Source organism: Chlamydotis macqueenii, chromosome 6 (genome assembly GCF_036417535.1).
Source record: "Chlamydotis macqueenii isolate bChlMac1 chromosome 6, bChlMac1.mat, whole genome shotgun sequence".
Lineage (NCBI taxonomy): Eukaryota > Metazoa > Chordata > Aves > Otidiformes > Otididae > Chlamydotis > Chlamydotis macqueenii.
In genome coordinates, this window is record NC_141561.1 from 16,231,218 (window position 1) to 16,242,756 (window position 11,539).

General features: G+C 46.8%; 1 protein-coding gene across 1 annotated transcript; it reads left to right on the forward strand.

Moving 5' to 3' along the window:
- On the forward strand, positions 1-3,329 carry RPL37A (ribosomal protein L37a). The gene is made up of 4 exons (XM_086751499.1): positions 1-110; positions 739-867; positions 2,024-2,106; positions 3,181-3,329. The coding sequence occupies exons 1-4, from the start codon at positions 108-110 to the stop codon at positions 3,242-3,244; spliced, it is 279 nt and encodes a 92-aa protein (XP_086607625.1). The 5' UTR covers positions 1-107; the 3' UTR covers positions 3,245-3,329.
- Positions 3,330-11,539: the final 8,210 nt, after the last annotated feature.

The window sequence follows — 11,539 nt, forward strand, 5'->3', positions numbered from 1 at the left end:
GTCCGCTCCGCGCGCCGTCGCCTCTCCCGTCACTTCCGGCGGCGACGGCTCATCCTGCGCCTGCGCAGGTGGGGTTTCCTCTCTCCGCGTCGGCGCCGGGCAGGAAGATGGTGAGTGGGGCTGGGGGGCCGGGGCTGATCCGCCGCCATCCGCCCCGGCGCCGCCGCGCTGGGACCGCGGGGCACGGCAGAGGGTAGCGCGGAGCCCGCTGAGAGTAGAGAATGGGACGGGGCGTGGACCGGGAGGGCCTGCGGGCCGGAGCCCTGTGTGGGCTCTGCCCCTGACCAGGCCCCGTCCCCGCGCTGGGCTGCGGGAGGGGGTCGCTCCCGCCTGGGTGGCCCGTGGGAGGTGGCCCGAGCGAGGGGAGTGTCAGGCCGGGCGAGGGTGGCGGGGAGACGCTGGAAGATCGAATAGAAGAGCTGGAAGAGGGCCAGGCCCGGGTTCAGAGCAGACTGCGGAGTGCACGGGTCTGCTGGCCGCTGCATTTCATGTGCGAGCGGCCTGGCCCTGAGGAAGGACGTGGCTTTGCTGGTGCTTGGCTGTCAGATCGTGGCCCTCCGCCCCAGCTGCGGGAGCCTCCCGCCGTGTCGTAACTAACGCTCTATTTGCAGCGTTGGTTGGCTGCAGCGCCGATTTTGAGTGCTGAATGCTTTGCTGTTGCGTGGCAGGAGAGGGAAGCTGCCAAGGAGATGGAGATCTCAGTAAAGTTGAAGCTTATTCTGGTTTGCCTCCCAACAGGCTAAGCGCACCAAGAAGGTTGGGATTGTGGGTAAATATGGTACCCGTTATGGTGCGTCTCTTAGGAAGATGGTGAAGAAGATTGAAATTAGCCAGCATGCCAAGTATACCTGCTCCTTCTGTGGCAAGGTGAGAGACCTCCTTCCCTAAAACAGCCTTTAAAAGTAAATTTGTTATTGATACTAGAAATGCAGTTTGATGGTTTGATTGTTTTTCCGCTGAAGAGATAAACTTGAGTAGTTTTGAGATAGTAATTAGTTTGTTGTGAGCTTTGAAACAACACGCTTATTATCCTAGTAATTAAGGCATGACTTGGGTGCTTTTTTTTTTTTTTTCTTCTTCACTAAGTTTTACAGCTTACTTGGGGGAGGAAGAGAGTTTGCTTTTCTCACAGCTTTTGGTTGCAGATGCTTACTTAGATTTATGTGCTGTATAACTCTGGATGAGGAAGAATTAGTGGTAAGAAGGTAGTCTTACCCGCTCATGTACGTAATCAACATTCACTCTTAAATCTGCTTTTTGACAGTTTGAGAGGCCCGTCAGCTTGTGCTTTGCCCAGAAAATTTTTATTGATACCTGTAAAGTCAGTATCTTTCACTGTTGGGAAATCTTTAGATTTCCATCTTCTCTCTTTTTGTTTGTTTTTTTTTTTTTTTTTTCCTCAGACTTAGTGTCTTTCTCATGTGATGTGAGAGTGTTGATAACCCATTTGTATGGCTGCCTGAATCCAGTATAGGTCTAGGCAAACCCATTGTCATCTTTCTGAGATGATGGAGACTTGCACAGGTGAAAGGAGCTCGGTACCCACCACTCGCTCTTCAGATACTATTCAAAGGGTTCTGTAGTTGTTTTTTTTTGTTTGTTTGTTTGTTTTTTTAAAAAGTTTAGAGCAATCTCAGGACATCCGGGGAGCACTAACAGCAGCAGTGTTACATTGGGTATCAAACCAGATGAGTATCTGTTACTCTGAGCAACCTAACTCCTTACTATTTTTGTCCTTTTAAAAGAGCTGAATTTTTGATGCTGTGCTTAAAAATGACCCACTTTGTATCTGAATTAAAAACCATTTCAGAAGGACTTTCCTTGTTCTGAAGAATCTGAATAAACATAGTAACACTCTCTAATCCTTGCCTGTCTCAACTAGGGTTATAGGTAATGCTGTGGTGTGATGCTGGAGCCCTTGCCTGAAGCTTGTTGTTTGGACAATAGTACAAGTTCTCTTGATTGTCTCAGCTGATGGAGAGTGCAATTTTTTATTTTTTATTTTTTAACCTCTTAATTACAGACCAAAATGAAGAGGAAGGCTGTGGGTATCTGGCACTGTGGATCCTGCATGAAGACAGTTGCTGGTGGTGCCTGGACTTACAAGTAAGAAAATGAAGAAGCTTCTGTCAACATTTATTTGGATTTGGTTGCTATTCTTTCCAGTATCTGTTGTGCAGTTTCTGAGAATACTGCATTTTATCCATCATATTACTGCTGCTGATTTTGGTTGTCCCTCCAAAATTTCTTTTTGGGCTTTATCAGAGCAGTTGTTCTATTCTTTAAAAATGCAAGCTCCAGATCTTTTCCCAAACCAAATAAAGAGATTTAAACATCTGCAAATACTGAAAGAAATATTTTTATCTAAGTAGTTTCTAGTTTGGCTGTAGTGGCATTTCTTACTTGAGATGTAAGCTACAGTTATTGCTTGTACGAGGTATTGCGCTTGGGCCAGTTTTTTGGTGATGTTGGCAGAAAAGGAGCAGAGAGGATGGCTGGTTCATCCAGTCATCTCAGAGTGGAATCATCTGTATGGACAACATGTGACAGACGATTCTTTGACCTATTCTAAAAGGAGCTTCAACAGCTTCTAATAAATTATGCCTCTGACATGGGGATTATTTTTCCTTCCTTGATTCTTTTGACTGTATAAAAATCGTAATTTTGTAAAGGAACTCTTACCTCTTCTTTCAAAGCCTAAACAGCATTTTTTCTGTAGTTACTACCCTAGCCTTTTTAGTTCAGAAGCACAGATACAGTAGGCTCCAAGGAAAGTGATTTCCATGTTTTGCTTTTGTTTTAAAAGCATCAAATCTTTATAATCCTTACTGTGATGGTGCCCTTGGTTACTCCCTTCTTTACTCTCCTTCCCCTCTGAATTCTGGTAGAAGACAATATTGCCCTACGCATAACAGTGCCAGGAGTCTGAGCCCACACGCTTGTGCATGTAGTTGATGCGTGACTGGATAATTTGGGTTGAGATGTAGCTGGTGAAGTTGCACGTGCTTCTGTAGACAAAGGCCTACGCTTTGTTGTCATGAGAATCAAAGTGGAATTAGCCCCCTGTTGACTATACAATCAGGCGATAACTGTTTGAAATGATTAGTGCTGTCTCAAAAAAATAGCATTGGCATGGGTTGTTCTGCTGCCACATGCAAATGACTCTGCTTCTTCTTCCAGTACCACCTCTGCAGTGACAGTCAAATCTGCCATCAGAAGATTGAAGGAATTGAAAGACCAGTAGAAGCTACATCCTGTACTCCTTGTGAAACATCCTTTCTTTCCACTGTCAAGATCTGTCCTTTTAACAATAAAAAGGTGATAATGGAGTGGAATCATGTTTGTCTTTCTGCAAAAAGTCCTGTTTGTCTCGCGGTACTGTATTTAAAACTATGGAGATGTTAGTAGTGCTATCCAGTAGTTGTGTGGCTCTTGTTACTGGTGAAGCCATTAAAAACCACTTTTCCTTTCCAGTTAATTGCATATTTTGTCGCTTGAATGTGCTGAAGTGAATCTGAGGAAAACTTAAAATAGTTTGAAGAAGCCTCACTCAGCTTGATATATCCTTCATGTCTGGGCCTTGAGGGATAGCGTAGAGCTCCGTGACTGGAGGAATGGACAGATATAAGGAGGGAGAAACATCGCTCTGTTTCTTCCTGTTTGCCTTTGAGCAGAGCTGAGGGGAGCAGGGTGCGTGCTGCAAGATGGAGAGAAAGAGAGCATCGTGACTGGCTTAGGGGCAGAGATGGAAATGGGAAAAGAGCAGCTATCATCTTCTGTTGCTGACTGTTGCTGCTTTATTTTCTGATGCCAGCTACAGACGATAGCTTACTACAGCCCGTAGAGTGTTCTCTTGTCTGCAGATCTTGAGGTTAGTCCACCTGAACATGCTCTATGGCTTGCGCTTCCTAGGTCTGAGAGCAGGCTCCTGGGTCTGTGTGTTCAAGTTCCCTAATCCATACTGAGTTCAATAGCTTTTCATGTTGAGCCAACTTCTGGGACATTCAGTCTTGGAGGAAAAGCTGCTATTTGTGTTAATAATTGCCTCCAAATCATCCCTTTAGACTGTCAAGCTTAAGATGCTGGAACATTTTTTATGATCTGTTTGTCAGGTCAGTTTCAATTTGGTTTGAGATTTGTTTTTGTCTGGGTTTTTCAGTGACTGCAGCACCTCTCCCGTCCTTAACAATACAGGTCAGAAAACACGAGTCTGCCTAATAACCTTGATAGCTGCTGCAGGGAAAACAATAAGCAGGTAACAGTGGTTGCTTGCTCTTGTTCCAGCTTGAGCTTTAAATGGATCTGGGTGGTGATGAGCTATGGCAGTCATGTTATTAATGAGCCTGACATCTTTAACAGACAGCTTCAGAACTGGACCTAAGTAGGAACCTTTTCCCAAGCTGCAAAAAGTCTGTGGCTCAGAAGGTTGACTGCAGTGCCCCTGAACTTTTTGCCTACTTTTTTTTTTTTTTTTAATTCAGTGCTCTAAACTTCCCTTACTAAAGTAAATCCATGTATTTGGGTATCCAGTTCTGTTCCTACCAACCTGTATATCCTTCATCTCACCTCCCAACAGTGGTGAGGGTCATTCCCTGGGACTCGGGACGGCCGACTTTCTGGGAGAGAGATCACTGCACGTTTCTCTGTTGACAGACGCCCTGCCTGTAGTGCAGGGTGGAAGTTGTGTGACAGGCTTGAAGTGGAGGTGGCAGAGGGTGATGACTTTTAGAAGCAGTGGCTCATTTTTGTACATCTAGATGAACACCATCATGGCCTGCACGTGTGTCTTGTGTTACGTCACAGTTACGAAGGAAAGCTGTGGGTGCAAGAGACTCTTTAGCTGTCTCATATTTGCTGCTGCTTTTCTTACATGACCTGCCAACAGCAGTGTTTGCTAGGTTCTTTGTCAGACCTCCCAGCTTTGTCCTGGCTGCTGCTGTTGCCGATCCTGATTGGTGCTACCTAGTTTCTTGGGATGCCATCTCCAAGCTGCCTTGAACTTCATTTTCTGTTAAGATGCTTCCAGTCTCTTGCAGGGGTGGCTATCCACTGGTGTGTGGGCAGCTGAAATAGCTCAAGGAGTCAGTTTTTCTCCTGCTGACTGCTGCTCCCGCTGAGGATGGGGTACATGGTGTGTGAGGGTGGGTTACGCTGCTGTGAGAATGTCGCTGCTGTCTGAAAAACAGCTGCTGGCCTGCCAGAGTGAGTTCATAAAGAGGTGCTGCCCCTAACTTTGGGTTCCTTTCCTACACAGGCTTATCAAGTTCTGTGGTCCAGGAGCTGCTTTGCAAGTAGCTGAGCCATCCTTTAGGTAAACTCGGTGAGAAGAAAGGGTTGGGTATTTTGCACAAGGGGTGATGTCCAGAAACAGCTCTGTGTCCTGCTTGCACCTCCAGGAAAAGGGGTGAAGTGGATGGGGAGAGCCGTTTCAGTTGCCAGCTCATGTGGAGATGAGTGAGCTTGGGAGGTACTGGCCACACATCTACATCACCTTGGGAGAGGGCTTTCGAGAAGGTTTCTGGGCAAGGACAATGTTTCTTAAACAGCATTAAAATTAAGACAGCTTCCATTATGCTGAAGATGTCTTCATTTAAAATGTGAGCCCTTTTTTTTGGGAAATTGTGATGACACCACATGAGCACTGATGACTTTGCTCTTTCATCATGTCAAAGTCTGTTGGCAAAACACTTGATGTGCTTTGGGGGAGGTTCTTCGGGTGCTGTGGCTGTACAGCTCTGCCTCTAGAAAGTGCTATGAGGGGCTTGGGTTGCTCTGTGGAGCTCCGTGTTTCTGCAGGGAGGCCCTCTGTGGCCCATCAGGGCAGGAGAGGCTGACAGCTTGGAAACAGCAGCCCAGCTTCCAGTAGCGGGCTTGAGGATGGGAGGCAGAAATGCTGTTTTCAGTGAAGCTGCAGAAAAGGTCCAAAACTCCAGCAGCACCTGCATGAGGTGTTCCCACTGGAGCAAAACTTCACAGGGATCTGCACTGATACAAGAGCCGTGGATGTGGCTCACCTGCCACTGCTACACCCCAGTGATTGCCAAATGTACTGCTCAGTCCTTGGAACAGCTGCAGATGTCCCCTGCTTAAATACATCCTGCTGTCTTCTGGAGTTCCTGAACTGCTAACATCAGATGTAAATGGCAAGCTGGTGAGTGTGCTTCTGGCAAATTTGGATTTACCTGCTGCCTTGAAGGCTTGTAGCTGGCTGTGACAGCTGCTGCGTGGAGGCGTGTGTTACCAGCGCTCACTGCTCAGGAAATGAGGTGTCTTTACAAGCAGGATAGCATTTGTCTGTGTTTTGGTTTTTGTTCTTGACTCAGTGCTTGGGTCACATTTCCACATCCCTCTCCCCTCCCAGTTCTGCGTGCTCAGATATAGAACTGCACACCTCTGTGCTTTCTTCATTGATGCAGAGGTTGTAATTAAAGTACAAGTTTCTGATTAAAGCTCACTCAGCTGCTATGAAGTAGCCATTTGTGAACAGGTGCAGAGGATATGTTTTGTTATGCTGATATCCTACGGTGACTGCACAGATAATCTTATCCAAGGTGGCTTCTATTCTTGCTGAGGAAGCTATTAATTCCCTTTGGGATTAGTATTTGCAGAGGGTAGAAGCTGGGCAGGGTGGAAATCGAAAGAGAGGATGATGTGGGATGATTTTTTTTTTTTTCAATCTGGACTACATGGTCCTACTTGCATCCATCTTTGGGCTGCACCTACAGAGCTCCTGGACTTCTTGTTTTCTTCCAAGGGCGCAATGGTACCCTGGTCTGCTCCTGAGCAGGGGCATTTTGTGGTGGTGAACCTTCAGGGCGGCCCACTTAGCACGTTTCCTCGAAGTGAGATCAGGGAGGAAGGTGGACAGGGCAGGGAAGAGGAAGGATGCTGCGGTCAGAGCGCTGTCAGCTGGCAATGCTGCGAGCGGCCAGCGGGCGACACTGCCGCTCTGCTGCTCAGTGGTGCAAAGCTGCTGCTTGACTGCATCTTCTCGGCTCCCCTTCCCATCCAGGGGAAAGGCTCTGCTCACCTGTACGCCTGCTGTAGCTTCTTAGCTCAGCGTTTCATGCTTTCCCGCTAAAACAGACTGTGACGGTGATTTCAGACTGAAACAGGGGTCTCTGCCAAAAGAGATCAGGAGGTAGAAATTGGAGTGGAGGTGTTGGAGACAGGGGCTTGTGGTCACTTGTGGCCTCTAACGGAGCTGAATTTGTGTGGTTGCGCTCTCCAAACCCTGTAGATATCCTAGAAGAACCTGTTGTATCAATGACTATGTGATCTGGACAGATGATCCTCAAAATTTGTTGTTTCCTCTAGGAATCTAGTGTGAAAACAGGGATTCTTAGCAATTTTACCGCTTTCAGTATACTTGTTGATAAGCCTTAGCTGGGAACTTGGATAGAGTTGTCTTAGATGCTGTAGAAGCAGAAGGCAAAGTGGTGGCACCTGTCTTGGAGGATGTAAGCTTACGGCAGTGTCTGACCCATCCGGGTTGCTACAGCTATGGGAATTGGAGGAGGGTTTGGTGGAAGCGGAGACTTTGAATCTGACCGAATGTTCTGTAGATGTGGCTGAGCAGGTTGGTCGATCTTGGTTGTTTTTGAAAAGCAGGTGAGAAGGAGGCATTGGTTGTCCCTTCCGTGCATCCTGACTTAAAGGCAATGTGAACTCAGCCCATGTGGGGGTACTCGCTTTTGGCTTTGTGTCCTTCTTAGGGGTCTGACTATAATACAGCCTGACAATTATAAGCGATGGGCACCATTTTTTAAGGAGCATAACTCAGTGTGATTTCTAACTTCCATGAACAGCAAATGTCTTGGCCTTACTGTATGGTGAGCTGCACAATCCTTGTGCACAATCAAGGGCTGCCTGTTGCCTTCCCGAGCTCCTTCATGCCTCTTCCTCCATGCTGCATCCCAGGGTGATTCCCAATGGCACTTCAGAAACAAAAGTGACTGATGCAGATGAGTGAACTTCCTGGGACAATTTTCTAAGTCTCTTATTAGAAAGAAAGGAGCTTTAGTGATGAAGTCTATTGGTGGCTTTGCAGCTCAGAGTGTTGGACAACAAGCGAATCAGCCAGAGTTGGGGCATGATGCGAGCACCACTTTCACAGGCTGCAAGGCACCATCTGATTTTAAATATTGTCCTCACTTCCACCTGCTGCTCATCATGTTCAGCAGTTCTGCTTGGGGAAACAGCATCACAGAGCTGGTGGTCCAGCTCCCATGAAAGTAGTGGGCAGGCAACACCTCTCTGCTTCCCATCTATGCAGCGTGGCTCATAGCTTTTCTTGGATAAATGATTCCTAAAAGGATGCTACAAAGTGATGTGCAGTGGCATAAGACTGTATTTCCAGTGGCTCAGTGTGACAAGGAATCGCCTGCTTGAAACTGGCCCCAGTGCTCTGGAAGTGGGCAGTTGCCATCGGTAACATATCCTTTCTTCGAGTATTTGATCCTTAGCGGATGTCTTTTGTGGCATGGAGTGTGGCGGAGTTGTGGATATGCCTCAGGTGCCCTTATTAGATGCCTGGATGCATTTTGAAAATGGCTGCTTAGAAAATGTCTAATTGCTATTCCACATATTCAAAGTGTTTTTTTTTTTTTCTCTTGACAAGACTTTGGCATGCATTGGATTGCTAAATATACTTGCCTCTTGCAAATTCTTGGCAGGAATCTGTGTAAGGAATCACGCCAAGCAGTCTCTTCAAATGTTAACAAGCTCATCGGTGTGGCTTTCCCAGTGCAGGTTTTGTGCTTTTTTTTTTTTTTTTTCTTTCCACCTCCCTTCCCAAAAAACCCCAAACCTTCTCCTTTCTGTACACTGTTGCTCTAAGCATATGAACTATGGAAGCTCTGCAATAAAGGGTTTTTCTACCCAGAGCTGAAAAAAGTGCTCGTTTGGTGTTCAGCAGTTTGCTGTCACTGCCCCACTCAGCCTCCTGGGGCTCCTGTTGAGTTGGAAGTGTGGGTTTTGGGGTGCTTCTGGAAAACCTAATCCATTTCCTCTCCTCCCTTGCCCTGTCTTGCTTTTTCCTCTGTTTTTAGCAAGTTGGACCTTATCCTTGCAGGGCAATCATAGATTTGATTATCTTTCAGTAGCCTATTAGTAAGTGAATGAGGCCGTTGTGCTCCCTTTCTGTTTCCCCAACAGTGCTTATACTGGTGTAGAAGCATCCCTGGAGCTGATGCCTACAGCCAGGCAGGGAGGGACCCCCAGACCAGAGCTTCAGGCCTGGGCTGCTTCTCTCCCTCTGCCCCAAGCAAAGGGCAGCACTGCTTTGGCATCCGAAACTGCCCAAGCAAAGAAAGGTGAGAGAAGCTAGTGCAGCATTGATGAAACCCCAATGTCTGCCTAAAAGAAACCTTCTCCTGGGACTCTGGCTTCCATCAATACGTCAGGCTACAAACCTCCCTTGAGCTCCACCAGAGCCAATCTTGCATAAGCATTTGGAGAGCCCAAGGACTGGCTTTCCCTCGACCTTTGCCCACCTCTTGTTTCTTCTCTTGTCCTCTCTTACTCACCTCCTGACCCAGAGCGTGAGCGGTGTCACGGTGGGAAGCTGTCCGAGCTGCCCGGTGCGCAGCCAGGGGAAGAGCACGGTCAGCCCTGTGGGGCCGCACGTCTGGGGCTTTGCTGGCAGCACTCCTCCACCTGGTTTCTCAGGAGGGAAAATGGGTTGGAGTTGCCCTCACCAGCTCTGAGGGCATGGTCACGGCTGCCCCTTGCCCCTTTGGCAGCAGAAGGAGAGCTGGCCAGGGTTTCTTATTTTTGTGCAATTACAAGAACAATATTGCTAGGTTACACCAGCTGAGGCTGTGCTTTTAAAATGTGAATTCTGTAAAAGATTCCCTGGGCTTTGTTCTGCCTCTCACCTACTCTCCTGGCCTCAGTCATCTGACGGACACACCTTGGGAGCATGCGTTTGTGTTCAGGTTGGGGATGTTAGATCCCCTCCCTCGTGCTCAGAGTCCTACCAGCTCTTTGTGGAAAGAGCTCAGCAGGGGATGCAGGGAAGCTGCTGCAGAGGAAATTCTGTTGTGGGGCTACAGAGCCTGTGTTCACCATGCTTCAGACTGGGATGAGTGGAGGACTGGAAAGTCAAGGGCAGACCTTGGCACAGAAGAGGCCATACTTGAGATGGAAGGGTAGTCCAGGCCATGTGATAACTCCCCACTTTTCCACTAAGATGCTTCTTGTTCACACTCTCTCCGCTCAAAACGCGGTGACTTTGGCCCACTCGTGTGAAATGGGCCCATTAACCTGGAGAGTGGAGAACTACTCCTTATCGATCTTGTAGCTCTCCTGTTAGTGACAACTTCTTTTTTTTTTTTTTTGTATTTTGTTCACCAAAATGGAATATTTTCAGCCTTGATTCAGTGGGCTTTTCTAAGGGGACCTCTGTCCACACCGGGGAATATTTATTTATAACTCATGAGTTTGGTCTCAGGAGATTGCTCTGTGACCCCTCTCCTTTTCTTTGCTTAAATCTCATGTTGTAAAAGGAACATTTTATTCTGCAGCCTTTTCCCACCCTGAAACAAATGTCCTGCAAGTCACTGCTTTGCTTTCGCCTTCAGGCAGTTCTGGAATGTCTCCAGGTCTTTGAAAGTGTGGAGAAGAGGACGTGATTCCTCCAAATAAATATTACTCCATGGGAGGTGCTAAGTGGTGGACCAAGATGGCACTTGCTTTTTTCACTGACTATAGTTCTTCCATGTCACCACGTACTACTGGGCCTCAACTTGGAAGGGAGAAGATTTGAGGCAGAATAAGATTGTCTCCAATATCCCAGCTGCGAGGCCAAATTGATTGTTTGAAGATTGAATCTTGGTCTCTATCAATCATGTCTGTTTCCATTCAAGCTGTTGGATTTGAAACTCTTTTTACTGTAGTTGATTAGATTTGAGATGAAAAGGCAAATCCGTAAATGCAACATTTGAGAAACCCTTAAATGTAGAGTAGACCCAAGTCATGCAAGGGAAGAAGGGGAACAAGTAAATAATCCAGGCATTAAACAACTAATTTTTAACCTTAGTCAGCTGAAGATGTGTTCTTCTTTGTGCATGAAGAATAAGAAAGAATTATTCCAAAGTTAGATCCACCTCTGACAAAAATGTGTATGCTGTGACAGTCCTTATGGACCTGAGATGAAGACTATGCTGGTACCTATCAAAGTGAAGAAGAAAACGGTCAAAGGAAAAGACAGAAGATGAGAATAAATCAGACAGGTATGGAAGCCTAAAGAAACTGGTTTGCATACAGAAATATGAATTGTTACAGGTGGTAGAGAGAGAGGACAACCAAGCCTGAGATGAGCAGGCTGCAGCTGAGGTCTGCCTTCAAATGACATTCCTGAGCAAACCGGCAGCCTGGCCATTGCCAAGAGCTTTGGTGATGATTATTATTATCAAATCAGTGTTTAGCAGGTTAAGACAGTGATGGTTTTTACAACATGGACCTTAAGCACTGATAGGTCATTTCACATAGCTCAGTTGGAGAATCCAAGGAATTAGATGTGGCAGTAGAGCTGCCG